Source organism: Crassostrea angulata, chromosome 7 (genome assembly GCF_025612915.1).
Source record: "Crassostrea angulata isolate pt1a10 chromosome 7, ASM2561291v2, whole genome shotgun sequence".
Lineage (NCBI taxonomy): Eukaryota > Metazoa > Mollusca > Bivalvia > Ostreida > Ostreidae > Magallana > Magallana angulata.
In genome coordinates this window covers 20,032,388-20,051,592 of record NC_069117.1, presented here as the reverse complement: position 1 = coordinate 20,051,592, position 19,205 = coordinate 20,032,388, and the positions used below count along the sequence as shown (strand labels likewise).

Sequence of the window (19,205 nt, the reverse complement as noted above, 5' to 3'; positions counted from 1 at the left end):
GACTGAACATTTTCATTTCCACACCAATATACCGGTATGTAACTATTTAAGTATATGTTAAGTGCTAATTACAGCCTCTTCAGTGTAAAATACAGGAGGCTGGCACAATAATGATTGCACCTTCTAAACCAACAGTAGATGCTGAGAACAGAATTTAAACAGTGTTTTCCCTAGGCTATTTTTGCGTAGCAGTACCTCATATGTTGCAATAACTTGCTTCCAATCCTTTTGATTTATTCATAAATTATGTTAACAACAACAAAGAAATAAAATGAGAAGAAAAGATAAAAAACAAAAAATCAATATCATATTCTTTTAAGGGGAAAAATGGTAACTAGAACAACTTACGTAACAATGTTGACGTGATTGTATTGTGTGGCATAATGTAATGCCGTCCGGCCATTGTGAACATTGTTTTTATTGGGGTCAGCTCCAAACACACAAATAAGCACCTGTTCAGATTGAACTTATATATTTAGTGAAAATGACAAGAACTATAAAAATTAATATGTTCAAAATAATTGTATACACAGTTCTCTTAAGAAGGCAACAAGCCCAGTAAGCAATCATGAAAAACATATCAAATTTTAAATTAACATTAATTGTACATAAAAAGGTTAATTTATAAAAATTAGTTGATAGAACTGAAAAAAGTGAGGAAAATGGCACGACATACATCACAGAGTATGTTGGAGCCCTCCACTGCTGCTATCATGAGAGGGGTAAGACCGTCCGAGTTACACAGCTCAATGTCTGCATGTTGTATGTGTCTGAGGCTGTAGATCAGTGGAAGCTGACACAGACCTAGCAAAAAGAAAGGAGGTGCAGTCATAGCTACAGTAAACAATAAAACCTAATTTGTTTAATTATAAATTACATGAAAATCTGCTAATCAGGCACAGATTGAAGATTTTTTTCCAAGGGCTGGGATGAGACAGCTAAGTTGCACTGAATCAGGAAACATACAGCCTAAAATCCATAATATTTCAAGAACACCAATTGCACTTTTAAAGCAAAATTTTAAGCCCTAATTAAGACTGGTTAACACTTGCCAGAGCAAAAGTACCATTAATTTCAATACAGTTTTCCATGTGAATTTTTGGCAACAATAGGATATACTTGTATATGTGGTAAAACACTATATGTGTTTTGTGATATCTGTCTCTTCTTCAGGACAAACCTGTATGATTTCTGAGCAGATTTTCTTCCAAAACAAGGCCATTGTAAAATATATATAAATATATGTAAAATGGGGCAAAAATTGGACGTCATAAAAGTCCTTTTTGCACTTTTCCATATAAAATTACTGCTTTTTAGACATTTTCAAGCTTTTTTCAAGGGCTGTTTTAATAAAAAATCATTTTCATGAACTGTACATAACAGATGTATTAATTGTTGACCCTCATCCGGTCATAATATGCAGTGCAACTTCTAAGAATTGTTTTCAAGTTCTATGCATCTCCTGATGTTGTATAAAATAAATATGTCAATCAGGTTACTAGTAACTGATAAACAGATAAAGTTAAACACTTAGGTAAGTTATTGTGACAGAACGCCCTGACTTGTTCTCACCTGACTATGATATACATGTAATTAAATGTATACTACAATGTGTAACAACAAATATTTGGATATCACACTTGTCATGATAACAGTGTAGACTCTAGAATGATAAACTATCGTTTATCTAACAGATGTCCTTAAATGAACTAAAATAACACTCTAAGATATTACATTAAACAGAACACTTTGGTTTACACTAACATGCTCGTTCAACAAAGAATAAGCTTAGAAAACAGTTACACTTTGGTAAATGTATATAATGATAACAGATATTGTTTTGCCTCGGACTAGAATTTCTCAACGTCATTGGATGAATCGCTTCACGTGATTGCCTTATAAATTTCTTTACACGGTGGGCGTCAAAATTTATACGGCAACATGGCGGACGTAACGTTATTTGAGCTGATTTTTTACACAAACGTTCAACCATACCTTTAATTTTTAAGCCCCAAAATATTTAGAGTGACCCCCCTTTGCCCGTGATGTAATAAAACGATCCTATACACAATGGCATCCTGGTTTGCACAGACGACTGACGAGAAAGGTACAAAATTAGGGAATAAGCCTCTGAATTTAATTGTTATATATTATCTTTTGCTGTTTACATATCAAACTTTAGGTCCTTGACAAAACAAAACACTTATTAGGGAGCCTTGCCTTCTATGGACTTTACCGATCTCACAAATTTCTGTAAACAGTCAGTAAGAAACCTAATAAGTAATAATGTTTTTGAGATTTTAAAAGTCAAATTATATATCCTTTATAAATATAGGATATTTATATTAATATGAACAATTATTTGTTATAATTATCATCAATATATAAGAATACCATCACAATCCTTATGTCAAAAGCTGATAAAAGATCGAGCAAGGATCAATACACATTTCTAACTATAATTAGGGCGAGAACCTAGTAAGCTGCAAGAACTTGTGTTCGAACCCTTTGTATATTATATATACAATAAAATATGTTCAAATCAACTATAATAACATAATTTGCATAACCACCATATCAACTTGCTCCAATTTTCAATTACAAGAACCAAATGATATAAATGGTCTTTTTAGGTGTGTAACATAATACAACATACTTTAAGTTTAGTTGAAAAAGGAGATTCACTGATGTGACATATTTATTTTTGTTTGTATATACACCTCATCATAATTTTTAAATTTGAGCCCAGAACGCAATATATCAAGTGTTTTAGTCAGACAAACACATAAGGAAGATAAATACAGGTAAAATACATTTTACCTATCAAAATGTATAGGGATCAAGGTCTTATTTACACAACAATATTTGATAAGTTTAATACATAAGTAATAGCACATGACATTGAACAAGTACTCAAACATTTACTGCGTTTGAATGTCAATCTTTAGAACCACTTGTTCCCTTTTCTAAACCTAAATGATGACACCTGTCTATTCCTGATGAATTCAATTAGATACCTACTGTAGTTGTTTTCTATCACATGTTTATCATTGCTAATTGATAAACACTGCATTTGTAAATATGCCTGATTATTTAGATAAAATCTTTTCAAATTACACCTGCATTATTTTTTATCTTTCCATTGTACATATGTTTTTGTCAAATCACATTTCAGATTCCTATTATTTATTGATATATAATTGATATCATATACACGTACCTCTCAGATAGAGAGAACTAATATAGGCTATTTTTGCCTGCTGTTCAATCTAGATTCATTTATATACTTATATGTATATTTTTGAATAAAATATTTCTTAAACTATACACATACCTGTCTGGGTAGCCAGATGAATTAGGAAGTTACCAGTTTCATCACATTCAGTGTTGACATTGAATTCAAATGACTGAAATGTAAATAGACACAAAGATAGTAAACATGTATATTATTTACCTACATAGAGAGTTCAAATATTGATCAAAACAAAGTTATAACATTAAAACAATGCAGTGAACATCCTTCGTTTAAAAAATATTGTGTACTTAATTTTTCAAAAAAATGTAATACAGTAGATTCTTATTATACTCAAGTACTTTATTCCATGATTCCACCTTTTTGTATTAAATCACAACATAAAATCATAAGTGCTGAACTTTTGTTACAATTGATATATTTAGCACCGTCAGGAAAATGAAAGTGGGATTTTGAAATCCATGCAGAGATGCTTCTCGTGATATTACTTGTACATTAATTCATCATGTTCAATTAGAAATTTTAAGGAAATCTTTAGGAAATTTTAAGTACCTGTAACTTCCTCTGTATGTCATAGAGTGATCTGGGGGACTTTGCCAAAGAGAAGATGACATTCCTGTCCTGAGCACTGGGAAGTTTGGGGGCGGACTGGGGGGCCTGAGTCAGCTGGTATTTGTGAGGGAGATGCTTATACACCTTAGAACTGAAACTCAAAGCACTGGCAAAGTTTCCTGTAAAGAGAAAAATTTATGCCTCTTAAACTCTTGTAACTAATAAATTGACAATGAGTGATAAAAACAAATTCAACATCATATTGAAATTGAAGCTAAAACTGATATATCTTAGTTAGTCTTTTACAAATTGGATCTTATTAGTTGAATCCAAAACAATTTGCATACAATGCCATGTAACATTAATTGTGACAGTATGACAATGAAATATACACGTCTACATAAAAACAATTTCTGTTCTATTAATCTTCAAGCAAAAATAATCATCAATATTTTAAAGTTTTCTACCTGTTTAAAACAGAAAGTCAATAAATGAATGATTAGGGTTTTACCATGCTTATCTTTCAGCTTTGCAGGAATGCCTATGCTGGTTAAATACGTGATCACATCCAGTCTTCTGAACAAACAGGCATAATGGAGAAGACCTGCCTCCTCCTCTACAGAGGTATCAAGTCCTGTAACATCACAGAAGTTGGGTGGCAATCACACTATCATAGCAATTTAGCATATCTTTTCTGGTTTGTTTTACCATGATAGTGAAGTAGTATATATGCTGTTTTTTACCTCTCAATATTAAAGAATAATAATAAGTTCAAATTCTACTGGAATATTAATTCCATAATGCTTCCTATGAGAAGCATTAAATCAACTTAAGTAATTATAATGTATACATGATATACTTGTCTAGTATTTTTCTTTTTTCAACTAAATGTCTTCCAACCAAATTATAAAACTGAGAGGAGTGTATCTTCATTATATTCCAATTATGGATCAATTGCAAAACATTATAATAGAAAATTTGTTAACACGCATTTTAAGTACATGTAAGTGGAGTAGTTACCATCATGGTACATTTGGGGTATACTTACTGACTAATGACAAAGAGATGAGAGATTTTAACATATCAACTGGCCCACAGACTATAGCAACTTTGGTCAGCTGAGGTATGGCACTGCGTAATACTGTATTCTGAATGCTGTCCCTTAGAATGTCTCTCAAGACATCCTCTTGTGGCCACAGGGATTCAAAGTTAGTGTACAGAAACTCAGGGGAAAACTGATTGAGACACAAGCTGGGGTACCAAAATGCATTGCTTATATTTAGGAAAGTCTCATTTGCTTTCTCCACATCCTGATGGTTTTGTGAAAGGGATGCCTCCAACTTTGAACAAGAGTCATCTCTAGGAACGTAAAATTCAGGAGATTCAAATGTGTGATGATGGTACTCTGAGCAGCAACAACACTGGTTGTTGGAGGGGTTCAATCTCTCTGACCCCCGGCCTAGTTGATTTGATACTTGCCCTTGAGTAGTTTTGCAGGGTTTACTTTTTGTCTTCTCCATAGTTGGTGAAGCTGGCTTAGAGGAGGTGCTTTTGTTGATGAATGTTACATTCTCTTCATGCTGTTGAACTTTTTTATCATCAACCCTTTTCCTTTCCTCTCTTGCTATAGGATTAGCAATATTATACTTGAAGTTGGATACATTAGCATCCTTAGACTTGTTTGAATTTTTCACTGTTCCAAACTGATGGACTGATATCCCGTGTCGATGTCTTGCACAAATATATTCTGATTTAGATTGAAAGTCATGAAGAAGTTCAGGAAATATTTCTTTGTAGTTCTTTTTCCCAGGGTCTAACTGATATCCAAATGGATCCTCAAATCCTTCCGACTCCAATGCACAATACTTACAGAAATAGTCTTCTGAAGCCATGATTGACAGAAAAGATGTCTAAATTTGATACAACTTCTCTGCATGATCTTTGTAAAAACACTAAGGGACTGAATTCATGGGTGGCCCAATGCTTTTGTGTGTGTGTGTGTTTCATGTATCAGCTTTGTTCATATCCTCTGGATAAGAAACTCCAAATTTCTGGGAAAAAATTGAAAGAAATTTTATTAGAATGGTGCAACAATCTAATTAAAATTAGACTTGTAATTCCGCTCCTCTACGATACGCTATACAAGCGTATCGTAGAGGAGCGGAATTACAAGTCTAATTTTAATTAGATTGAATGGTGCAATAATATATAACTTGAAAAGCAGAAGGGGGGAATATTCCAAACTGGTCATAGTTTTAAGGTCGACATTTTTGAATGAAATGTGTTCATCTTCACTTAATATATGTTTGAAAAACAATAATAATAAAACAACTTAAAGGGACATGGACACCATTTCATCAGATGAAAATTTTATTTTTGATTTTTATGTATAAAATAGTTTACTTTTGTATTTTGAATGATTCATCAAAATTTAAATGTCAGAATTTAAGTCACGTTACAAGCAAGATACAGAGGAAAGAAGTTGTTATGTCAACAAAGCTTGAGTCTTATATTTGTTTACAAATACTGTAAAGTAAAGAAATTTCCATTTCTTTATCAAAATAACTTGTGGAAACAAGATAGACTGATTCAATGGGTTCATAAAAACTTTTATCACAAATAACAGCAACATTAGATTGAAACTTATATCAATACAACAAATATGTGAACATATTTAACAGGACTCGAGCTTTGTTTACAATACAAAGAATTCTAACCTCTGTAACTCGCTTGTAACTTTATATATTTGACTTTCAAATTTTGTCAGAGCATTGAAAACATCTATGTTAATTAACAATTCTAGACATAAAAATTGAAGAAATATACATGCAACATTAAAATTCATTAATTAAGTAAACATTTCCATAAATTTAAAGTCTTAAAAATCTATTAGTATCATTTGTACCAAAAACTTTATTTATGTAATCATGGTATTAATTTATGCGCAAATTTCAATTCGAAAAAATAAATAAATAAATAAATTTGCTGCCTATTTTAAACAAAGTTTTATCTACATTCATCCACTACACATATATCTATGCATATAACAGATTGGGGAAAACTGCTGTCAGTAGTTCATAGACCTACCTGTGATTGTGATATTTGCTGTTGACTTGTTGTCCTAATTGTACTGCACATCCTATTTATAACCACGTGATTATATTTGTTGTTATCAGACGATCGATGAAAGAGACCATTCGTATTTAACTTCCTTGCTTAGCTTGCATTTGCATAAGTTAACAATGACAGATTAAAAAAGTCATTCACTCATTGTATAACATTACAAGTGTTACTTGAGTAATCATAATGTTACATCGTTTATCGTGCCTTACGTTGTGTCAGTCTAATCAATCATTTCCAAGAATAAAAAAAGAAATCATTACATTTGCTCTGACTACATTAAAATTGATAATAGGACCATTGATAAGGTCAATGAATGACACATCACATGTGGATCAAGATCATTTGTTGACATCTTGCTTCATATCCCATTCTGCAAAATCCGGATAAAAACGGAATTATAAAATTTTTAGAGTTAACGAAGCCAATTTCATGGGTTATTTCACTATGAAAGCATAGTTTTTCATCGCAATGTTTAGTATACATGTTATTAAACCAGATACACGAATGTTAATATAATTTACCCATTTCAACAGACTGTTTAAGTAACGTAGAAAACTGAGTTCGTTCCCTTCATCCCATTTCCGGTTCCGGTACAAGTGGAATGTCAACAAGTGGTCTTCAACGTTGTGGATTAAAACTGGTTTAAGATCGTCTTTCCCATTTTTTCTGTCATTAATTGAAGGATATTATATGTTCTTTGCATCGACAGATGGTGAGAAACAGGTAAAATAATGAAATTATGCCAAATTAATATGGTCTCTCCACTTGCTCAGTGAACACGAAGTGTTTAATATAAAGAGAAATAGTAGTGACATAAGAAGACAGCATTTAATGTTTTAATAGCTCTAAGCTGTAGTCATTTGTTACTTTGAAAACGTAAAAATTCATTGACTGACAATACTGTATATGTTTTCATACCAGCTCGGGCGATAAAACAGAGCATTGCATGTTTTAACATTTTACCTCATATTTTGGTAGTTAGGTGGGCAAGATTTTCAAATTTTCAAATTGTTTACAGTTTTGACAAGTTCAAGTGAAACTTTGAATTCACACAAAATCTGTGTTGATATATTACGAGATTGATTTATAACACTTTTGGCGCATACATGTATCATTTGCATAATATGTTAACGTTACATTGTGTAAATGTTATAGCAGCCTTGCACAGTCTAAATATGTCCATAATCTCCATAATGTTAGATGAAATCTGTATGTCAGCAAAGTGTTGATTTACACTAAAACAGCAAGGTACATATAACCCACAGTTTATTACATATATCAAAGATGCAAGATTCACTTAATATTAAATTTAATGCAGGAAATATAAGAATGGAGGAACCAACTTTCACCACAATGTCTTATTCCATATCTTATTTTTATACTTTTCTTAAGAAAAATAAAAGAATGTGCTAGAGTTTTCAATATTTGAAGTTGTGGGATACGTTTGACAATTTATTACTTTTTTAAGTAAAGCATCTTAAATATGAGGTAATTGAAAATAATAAATATTTATAAAACCAAAGCAATCTCAGAGAGATTGTCCACACTGTTGGTGATAGATGAGAGCATTATTTAATTCTTTTCTGCTACAAACTTAAAATCCTGGCTCAAAAGTGTCATATAAGATAGAGTCAGATAAAGTTTTTAATTTTGAGGATGGAGTATACTGTGGAATCATTAGAATTCGTGGTGGCTTGATTTTCCTGGTATTTGTGGGTAGCCCTCCCCCACGAATTTAAATTCTCAACGAAAACAATTTTAGAAAGAGTTATCTTTGTTGCTGAACCGACGAATTTAAATGATTCCACAGTAAATTATAACTAACTACAGTATATTGCACAAGCATTTATATATAATGTTAGAAATTGTGAAGAGTTGAAAATAGGCACAGAAAGTGAATATATTTTATTGATAAAATCACAAATAAACTAGAGGTACTGTGAGCAAGCTCACAATTGATACCCCCCGCTAAGGAAAAAATCATTACGCGTGTATTTTTGCTATTATAGAAAATATTGGATGAATCTATTTCACTGTCCATTTTCTATAAATAACAACTGCTTTATTTTTTAAAACTGTTAATTTTTAGCTTCTAATATTTCCATTAATACAAGACATGACACAGACAGAATTTAGCTTTTTTGAAACAATGACCTTGAACTTTCTCAATTGACCTTGGGTCAAGGTCATGACACACCCTTTAATCATAAGCAATCTTTGTGTAAAGTAAGACCTTCCAATGTTTCCCCATAAGAAAGATATGGACAGGACACAAATTTTGCATTTTTTCTGCCAGTGACCTTGACCTTGCCCAAATGACCTTGGGTCAAGGTCATGACACACCCTTAGGTCATAAGCAATCTTTGTGTGAAGTAAGAACTTCCAATGTTTCCCCATAAGAAAGATATGGACCGGACACGATTGCACAGACAGACGGACAGACAGACAGACAGACAGACGGACGGACAAGGTGATTCCTATATACCCCCCCAAACTTTGTTTGCGGGGAGTATAAATATAGATAAATGGAATCTAAGGGGACTCCCCTTGTTACCACAGGAACCATAAAAATGGTACCCCTAGAACCCCTAATATACCCCAAGCTGGCCCAAAGATACTCCAAGGAATCCCAAGGATACTCCAATGATATCAAATTCAATCCTAGTGAACTTAGTAAGTTGTACCGGTATATGCATTGTGTATTAAAGTTTGTTTCAAAGAAATTTAACAAGATATTTCTCAAGGAAAATTAGTTTCTTGGGGTTCCATTGGGTTCCTTGGGGGTTAAAAGATGTATCCTATAGCTAATACATGTACAATGCCTATGGAATAAGAACGTTATAACTTGTTGCTACAATTGGATGAGAAATGAGTATTAATCTTGAATTTAAAAGTAATTTTTGTTGTGTCTATATTACATACAGTGCATGACATTTTAATAAGGATGCTTCATTCAATCATATACATATGTACATTGTATGAATCATATCATGTCTTGTATACAAAAAAACAATTGTTTGTTTACACACTGGTGCATTGACAAGTAATACTTTCAGTTATTGTTAGCTTATAATTATAATGATTATTAAGCTTGAGAACAGTTGATTGTAAATCTCTTAATGCAGCATTTTTTGGTAATCTGTGTTAATTAATAGAAAGAAATGCAAATTTACACATTTAATTATAATTTGTATGCCTTTTAAATGTTTAATTTTACTATAAATTTTCATAACAGTCTGTTTTTGACAGTTGATAATATTCATTTTTAGAGCATATGATTTGAGGTTTTTATTGGTTCACTATAATAATTGAATTTAAGTATGGTTATTAGTCCCCTACCAGTTTTCACCGGAGAGGACTATAGCTTTCCTCTGCGTCCGTCAGTCCGTCTGTCTGTCTGTCCCACCTCAGTTTTCCACACTTTTTTTCGTTATGCGTTTCAGGAATAATATGAAATTTGCTGAACAGCTTCAAAATGTCAAACTACAGATCAAGTTTACACTTTTGTAGCGTCTGATTGACATATTTTTGAGAAAATTAATTTTTTATATTCCAATTTTTTAATGTTCGGGTTCGTTATCGGGCTCGGTGTGTATCAAATAAATGAGAAAATTATGTTGTCAGTAATAATATCGTGCATTTCTAGGACAATTCCTTTTATTGTATCTAACAAACAAATAAGTTCTGTAAAATAGTGTCAAGCATTGTTTTGTAAATTTAATTGACAGGGTTTTATGTATTATTACAATCGGGTTCGTTATTGGGTTGGTCTGTTGAGACGGTAAGAAATGATATTCTGCATAACAGTGCATTGTTTTCACAAATTTCTACAAACCGGTAGGGGACGTGTATTGCTTATGCAATACTCTCAGAATGCTTGTTAAACTCATAAAATATCACAGTTTGTTTATTTGACATAGATGTGTGGAAATTATGAGAATATTATAGGTAAGAGGAATGTGCATAATTTACATATGAATTTGAAACCCTTTATTTTGTAGTTTTTATGGGCCACCAAACTACTGTTGATGTAATTTGCAGTCAAATTGGAGATCATAACATTTGAAATATGAAGAGATTGATGACAAATTGATATGTAAGTATCTATTCTAAATTTTATCCAATATAAAGGTCATTTTGTTTCTCTACAAAGCAGTTGCAGAAAAAAAAAGAAATGGATCCTAAATATATAAATGCTAATACACCTCAGTTGATTTGTCATTGTCAACATGAATAACTAATGTACTGGACATAGGGAATTGAATGGTTTGTTTGAATAATGGATTAGCTAGTTTATTGAGAGCAAGAAAAACTATTTACACTTAACGTCAAAACCTTTTAAATGTGGTGAATGCATAGCATGTAAAACTTGTATCTCAGGCTTATACAGAGCCTGTTTGATTTTCAGCATTAAAAACCTAGTATTTAAGTTAGGACTGAGATGGTTTTTACCGGCATAAATTTATAAATATCTGTAGAACCAAGTAACTTTGTGCTTGAAACAGCTAGGATTTTATGTGTTTATTGAGTATAAATGACAGCATTATTGATTGATTTAACAAAGTGTGATATATGACCTACCTGGGATATTGGTAGGTGAAGAATTATGCATACTTTCTAGGTTGAGTTGATAAGCAGGTCGATTTATTATAAATGAAAACTACCAATATGTTTAAAATTTATGCTTAGGGGGACAGTGTTGGGGACACTGAATGAAAAGTCGAAACATTTTTCAATGCCTAGAACACTTTGACTTGTAGGTATTTTATCACCTGATGGTTAATTATGCAATGGAGGTCATCTTGGCTGTGGTACAACCTAAACAGAACAATGTCTACACCCAGGAGTACCGCCCCAAGCTGTACAACATCCTCTTACTGGACCACAGGACCACGTCCTTGGGGGAGAAGGGGAAGCCCACCAAGTACCTCCCAACCTTCCCTCTGACCAACCTTCAGGAGGAGGCGGGGGATGAGGTCCTGGCCAATCTGTACCAACTGACAGGAGGGGACCATGTCGGCATTAAAGGTAGAGTGGGAGATTGGCTGGATAACCATGATAAATCATAGACATTGTTCAATTCAGATTAATGATTAAAAAAATAAGCTGGTATGGTTTACTACAGAAAAATACTAGGGAGACTAAGAGTTTGGAGTGGCTATAACATAAAGCTTGCACCTTAGATCATTGGGAGTTTTTTTCAGATTTCAAAGCACATGTAGCTTTTCTTGTTATATGAAAATCTATGTGTGCTGTTTCCAAACAAGTCATGCATTACTGGATGCCCAATTTCCCCGCAATAATCTTGTCAGACATAAACGTGAGTCATGAATCTATCCAGTCATATGAGGCCATCTACTTATATTTTGTTTGACTATAGCTTTGTTTGTTTTGTTATGATTTACTTGTACACTTGATACACTGTACTGGTACCTGTTTCCTTGTGTTAAATCTTAGTGAAAGATTTATACAGGCCTCATGTCAGAGGACATGATAATCTGGACAAACTTATCATGTTTGTTTTTTGGTGGAAATAAGCCAAACATCAAATGTTTTGAGAATAAATTAAAACAGTCTGTACATGTTGTGTAGTTGGGTCAAGGTGAATACTTCAAACCTCTTTGTTGAAAGAATTCATTTTAACACAGCTAAGGGGGAAATTTCAGAAAGAATAATGAGAGAAATTTCCACAATAACTTTTTTGTGGTGTACTTTCCACAATTACATTTCTACAAAGGAACCTGATGGCTGACATGTCTTTTGTCTGTAGGAGAGCGGGCTCTTCAGATCCAGTGGTCCAGCGACAAGTATAGGGAGTCCCTCACAAGATTTGCCCTCTTCTGTGTTCCTGTGAACAAGGGAGGTAATGCTATGACAGATCTTAATTAAAAGAGCGATACCTGGGAATCTTTTCAATAAATTCATCTAAATTTTGTAAATAATAGAAATATTGGTTTGAAAATACTTTATATTTTGTTTTACTGGTGTACATTTGTGAGAAAATATTTACAGAGTATTATTTTCACATTGCTATTTATCATGTTTATTGAGAGTTACTTTTTTTCCGATAAATAAACTTAATTTATATGCTACTTTTATTTTCTAGATAAACTAAATCGTATGTTTGCGGAAAAGTCCCCTGACTACCCTGGGTTTTTCTCTCTGGACTACGTTATTGATACACTGAATAATGACACAGTGGCCTACCCCCCACCCACCAGAACCTTTGTGTCCCAGCTAGAGAGGTAAAGAATATGAAAATTTATATATCGGTAGTTTAATGATTTGTTGACTGATGTATTAAGTTAACATTTCTTTAAATAAATTGGAATTAACCATTAAACATGTAAGGGATACTTTTAATCAAGTGAGAATGGACTTGTTGTCACTTAATATTTTATGTATATAACATATTTTAGTATGTTAGATCCTTGTCTCATTTTCAGTTGGTTGCGAGAGAAACATGCCATGCCTGGTGCTATAAACATTTTATTTAGTCGGCGTGCGGATTACAGAGTCAAACTGAGTGTCAACAACCCTGCCTTTTTACCTAGTCAATTTGAGCATGCTCACGAGTCCTCCGGAATGGTGATAGACTCCACTCCAGATGAGATCCGACACACAGCTCGAGAGGCCCTCACCAGGATGCTGGAGATTGAGAAGTGTGAGAAAGTAGTCCTCAACCCTCTATTCGGATCTTCTTTTCCCTGCAAACCAAAGGTATTGTTTTATAAAACAGTTATAAAAGAAAGAGATTTAAAACCAATATATTCATCTTCTCAGAAAGGTCAAATTGTCGGATTTCCCTGCATAATCTTGTTTCAAAACTTTAGGATTCTTACCAGTACAATATACGTGTATTCATCATTGTAGGTGGTCAGGGCAGAAGTTAACATGTACTGGGGTATGGGTGTGCCTGATTACAACATACCTGTATGGCCAGAATCCCACAGAAACAGCAGCACTGGAGGATCATATGATAGGTGAGTCAAAGGCCAACAAAGCCTCTCAAAGAGCTGTCTCAAGTGTTTATGTAAATGCAAGATTCTTATTGTACAGATGAATTAGTTCAGCTTTTGTACTTGCATCTTGGTGATTGTAATATAAAATAAATGGTTTTTTTTTAAATTTTGTGAAGAACATATAGCGGATGATAATGGTTGGACTTATTTTTCAGTTTGTATCCAGAGAAGTATCATATGCACAAGCTTGTGAATGAAGGCAACCTTCAGGCACTCAGAGATGCTACAACTTATGCTTCTCATCTACTGGATGAAAAACATCCTAGATATGGAACACCTCTTCACTTGGCTGCATAGTAAGTGATGATATATCGAAACATGTGCATGTACATTTCTAATATATACCGGGTAAATCAAGAAAATTTACGGTTTTACAACACACAGGACATTGACTAGCTGTAGGAAGCAAATACATGTACCGGGTATTAATAATGATGTTACCGCTCTGCTGGCACACTATAGAAATCATCCATCCATCCATTCATCTGTCTCACTCTGTCCAATATAAATTGTCCTGAGAATATTTTCTCCCCATGTCTATTCTGGTTCATACTTCACTATCAGAGTACCTTTGGATGAAGGGTATTTGTAGTGACCTTGATAAAGTTTCTAGGTCAAAGGTTAAAGTCATAGCAGACATTTGATTAAAGTATGAGTAAAATACATGACCTGCCCATATTTTATCTAATCTTGGATCAATCTGGCCTTCACTTAACTCACAAAGTGCCTTTGCATAATTTCTCTCCCATTAGCTCTATCTGGCGCATACTTCACATAAAGAGTAATTGTGGGGAAAGGGCATTGACCTTGAGCCATGTTTCTAGGTTAAATGCAAAGGTCTAAGGAGATTTTGTTAAAAACCAGTTATTTTTCTCCCCTTGTTCCATCATAAAAAGTTTGAGTATTTGGATTCTGAATTTATAGGGAAATGTCTTTACCACCACCACTGGAGTTAAGTTTTTAAAGTGAAAATGAGGATATTTGTTCTGATCAGGAATGAGTAATGGATTGAATAAGATGACAAAAACATGTGTCTACTGAACAAAAAATGTAAAACTTATAAAGTTTGTGTTGAAGTTCCAAAAAATAAGTAATGCATGTAAACTATTTAAAAAGTAACATCTTTTGGTATTGTGCTATACATTCAATGCATGTGTACAATACATTTGTACATTTATGGTATGTTTATTGCAGCAAAGGTAACCTGGAAGCTGCCCGGATCCTGCTAGAATATGGATGTAATCCTAATGCACTGAATGACCTGGGCCAGTCCCCACTCCATATAGCTGCCAAAGAGGGACACTGGACTGTGGTTCAGGAGCTCATCAACAAGCCAGAAATCACTGAGACTCTGGTCAGTGTGAACTCTAACCTCACAATGGATAGATCATTGTGGTACTCAGATGTAGAGCCTGTAAATATTCTCTATCCTTATTTATAAATAGAATGTTGCAAGCACCCACTTGATTTGATAAACACTTCTCTGAGATGTCACCTGGTATCCGATTTATGGGCCATTGTTAATGGCTACATACTACAATGTATTAGTTTTAGTATGTATAACATGGTTTATAAAGCAGAATATATTAAAGTGAAACTCTAATAGTAGGTTTTATTGAGAGCCTTTTGGTCTGCCTAGTAGAATTTAGGTAATTATTAATTCTGATTTTCCTTGAGTAGGAGCTTTTGGACAAACAAAAGAGGACACCATTAAGTCTCTGTGAACAGGATCCCAGGTCTCCCAAGCACCAGAAAGCTGCCAACCTTATTATCTCAGCCATTAAGAAAACGGTAACAATCTTATTATCTCAGCCATTCAAAACTGAACATTTGAAATCTTACCATCTTCACCACCTGGAAAAAAAATGTTCATGTATAAATGCAATGTATTAATTGGTAAATTATATGAGCATTGATTACTGATTTAAGTATTGTAAATATTTGATTGGAAATATAAGTACATGTACATATATGATATGCTCAGATAAGTAATTACGTATGACCAGGTACATATTTATATATTTCAGAGGCAGATACAGGTGTTTTTAATGGATGGGACATCAATGATGCTGAACTTATCACATGGAGATCACACAACTGTTCAACATCTCAATCTACAGTTATTAAGGGTAGGTCCTTAACTTCATGCAATTGTCACCCATTAAAGATATGCATGCATGCATGCATGCATGCATGCATGCATGCATGCATGGTTTGTAACTGCATATAATGCTCGCTTTAAGTGCCTTCACAGTATGTAGACAGTAATTTTCTTTTTTTTCTCAGGCATTCAATCTTCCTATAAAACCTTATGCAGATTATTTTACAATTTGGATATGCTCGAAGAGTCTAGGTATGTATAATTGCTGTAAATGCATCTATCTGCACACTGAAATGACACCTACCATTATGATAAAATCTAAGTATTGTTTAAGCAGCATTCACAAATCCTAAGCAAGCAAGCAATTGATAAAGCCAAAATTAAGCAAGTAACAAATAAATAGGGGAAACAATGAAAGAATAAATGCACCAGTGTATCAATATTCAATTACAATTACAGTCTCATTCAGACCATCCCCTTCTTCTTACATTCATCTGTAAGTGTAAGAAAAAGAGAGTGGTTTTAATTAGACTGTTACAATGGATGCCCTTACTGAAGTATTGATCCACAATCCATCAGTTCTGTTTTCCTTTTCTGCTTGATATGCAAATTGATTTCACAAGATATCTGGTCTTTTTTTCAGAGTTGCAACTGAAGTTGGAACACAAGCCAGTAGAGCACATGAATAACTGGCGTCGGAGAATAGTTAGCATGCTGACAGGGGCCACAGATACCAGTAAAGAAAACCCCACCCTAAAGTGGAGGAGGAACGCCAAAGTGGGTGTGGTCTCAGAGGAAAGGGAGGTTACCCATCCGCTAGCCATTAGAACTCTGTTTTATGAGGCAAAACACAACTATGTTAATGGCTTGTATCCTTGTAAAGACCATGATGTCCACACTTTTGCCTCCATCTTGATTCTTCTTGAACAGAAAGGAAAGTACGACCCAGCCAGTGCTAAATCTTTCCTACACCCACAGTAAGTACCAATTTTACTTACTGTAGGTACCAGTAATGAAGTAAGAGTAAAATTGATACAACGAAGATTTCATCTGTCATGGTCATGCATGAAGAAAAATGTATATGAAAACCAATAAATGTAGTCAAAGGAACATTTAACAAATTTAGAGACATTTAAAGAATATACCAATACCAATAGATGGTTCTGTTTTGTGATGAACTTTGTTAGTACTAATAGAGAATGTGATGGAGAAAGGATATAGTGAATGAAACAGTAACACGTCTCTATTATGTTTATCAGTCTTATTTCATAACTAGATGCATTCATCACAAAAATAACAATGGAGTTTTATCACTTACAGTAAGAATATGAGCAGTTTGGTACCAGCTCCAATTCTAAAAGCCAAAGGACAACACCTATCGTCTACAATAATGAAGCGTTACAAAGAGTACTGTGGAGGTTTACAGGACGACTTGAAATTCCAGAACCAGCCTGAGCAGGTTAGACGTAGTCAGAAACCTTAGAATCAATGCTTTTTATGAGAAACCACACATACCCTAGAATCAGTAGGTCTGAGAAAAAAACCAGCACAAAGGTATGTGTTAATTTCAATACCGCATAACATTGTCAAAAATGCTGAAAACATTGGCAATGCATGTCAATTGCATTTTCTACATATTTTCTGAAACTTAGCTGCACTCATAGAAGTTATGTTTACAGTAATAACCTAACTTCCTTCATTCCTCCCTTCCCTTCCCTTCCCTTCCCTTCCCTCCCTCCCTCCCTCAATCAATCAATCAATCAATCAATCAATCAATCAATCAATCAATCACAGATATTGTGTATTGATGAACTGGCAACTTTTTTTTAAAATTCCAATTCACATAGCGGCAATTGATCTTTATAATGAAAGTCTCTGTGATAATGATGGGTAATAGTATCACAAATGCTTGATTGACATCAAATGGCAGATGCATTGAAAAATGTATGTTCAATTTTTAAAATTTCTATTTCAGTTTCTGCAAGGAAAATTTCTGGAGTTTTGTAGGAAGTTGACTGTGTATGGGTCAGCCTTTTTCACTGGAAGTCTACAGCCCAACAGTAAATCCTCCATATTATGCCACATTGGTGTCAATGATGTAGGAATACATATCATAAACATGAAGTCAAAAGTAAGGCACTTATTGCATAGATTGGCAAGTTCAGTTTGGTGCATTTGTAAATGCTTACATTGAACTTTAATTGAATAGATGGACTAAAAACCTATTAATGAACTTCGTAATGCTAAGTTTAATTATTAATAAATATCTGTCAAATGAATCCTCTTACATTAATGAAATGAATTAGTTATTAATGTTATGAAGGCATTGGATTCATATTCCAACCAAGTCTATATACCTGGCACTCCATTGAAATGGAACAATTATAGTTTAATTTTACTACCACTGGAAGGAAAATTGCTGAGAGGTCTTGTCCTCTTGTTCTCATACACACTACAAGATTTTGAAATTTAAAAGCAAAATCTCCAGAACATTCATATGTTGTTTTTTTTTCCAGTTTGTAAGTTATAATGGGGGAAAATTGTATTGTAAGTTACAATAGATCTGAAGTAATATCTTTTAATGTATAACACCAGCTACTATATTAAACAGGCATATTTCTGTGTTACTGTGCTAAAAGTTATTAATTAGCTAAGGCTTTTGTATGAATATGCTATTGTGTGTATCTATTACATTAAGGAATTTTTTTACCTGCATATGTAGGTGATGTTGTACAGTTTCCTGTACTCAGACATCCGATGGTCTCACCCAGAGGCCCAGCCCTCCTTCCTGGAGATATACACTGTGAATGACAACTCTGACCCCCGCCAAGTGAAAATCAAGTCGCGGCAAGCGGGCCTGATAGAACACCTTATGCAAAAGCTCAAAGATCTCCATCAATACGATGACAGACAAGTCAACCTTGTGTTCGGAACTTCTGGTCGAAGATAGATTGAAGTGCGATTTTACTTTTCGGTTGTTCATTGTATGGTTGTGGTGTTTGTGTTGACTACAGTGATCTGATAAATGATGAATGAGTGAATAAAAGAAGTGGGTGTGTATCTGTGTTTGATGAAATGTATGAGAAAGTTTGTATTTGTTGTTTTTTTATACAGTATGTTTTATTTATTAAAGTGCCTTTACAAAGACATAAAA

At 33.7% G+C, this 19,205-nt stretch overlaps 2 protein-coding genes across 4 annotated transcripts in view; one reads left to right on the top strand and one right to left on the bottom strand.

Moving 5' to 3' along the window:
* LOC128192662 (ankyrin-2-like) overlaps positions 1 to 13,617 on the bottom strand; it is a 27,046-nt gene extending 13,429 nt beyond the window's left edge. Inside the window, exons 1-8 of one of the 3 annotated variants that reach the window (XM_052865532.1) lie at positions 13,479 to 13,617; positions 12,654 to 12,776; positions 4,854 to 5,856; positions 4,317 to 4,439; positions 3,806 to 3,984; positions 3,335 to 3,407; positions 677 to 804; positions 349 to 452 (exon numbers count right to left, since the gene is read on the bottom strand). In XM_052865532.1, coding sequence (XP_052721492.1) covers positions 349 to 452; positions 677 to 804; positions 3,335 to 3,407; positions 3,806 to 3,984; positions 4,317 to 4,439; positions 4,854 to 5,697 — 1,451 coding nt within the window. In that variant the 5' untranslated portion in view covers positions 5,698 to 5,856; positions 12,654 to 12,776; positions 13,479 to 13,617. Of the gene's footprint in view, positions 1 to 348; positions 453 to 676; positions 805 to 3,334; positions 3,408 to 3,805; positions 3,985 to 4,316; positions 4,440 to 4,853; positions 5,857 to 6,892; positions 7,507 to 12,653; positions 12,777 to 13,478 lie in introns of those variants that run through there. The other 2 variants (XM_052865531.1, XM_052865529.1) reach the window with 2 other exon arrangements.
* Positions 7,519 to 19,205, top strand: LOC128192664 (krev interaction trapped protein 1-like). The gene is made up of 16 exons (XM_052865533.1): positions 7,519 to 7,651; positions 10,930 to 11,024; positions 11,689 to 11,956; positions 12,699 to 12,791; positions 13,035 to 13,173; positions 13,375 to 13,648; positions 13,802 to 13,911; positions 14,106 to 14,246; positions 15,145 to 15,304; positions 15,631 to 15,741; positions 15,978 to 16,079; positions 16,237 to 16,303; positions 16,695 to 17,028; positions 17,372 to 17,510; positions 18,027 to 18,182; positions 18,774 to 19,205. The coding sequence occupies exons 3-16, from the start codon at positions 11,704 to 11,706 to the stop codon at positions 18,999 to 19,001; spliced, it is 2,307 nt and encodes a 768-aa protein (XP_052721493.1). The 5' UTR covers positions 7,519 to 7,651; positions 10,930 to 11,024; positions 11,689 to 11,703; the 3' UTR covers positions 19,002 to 19,205.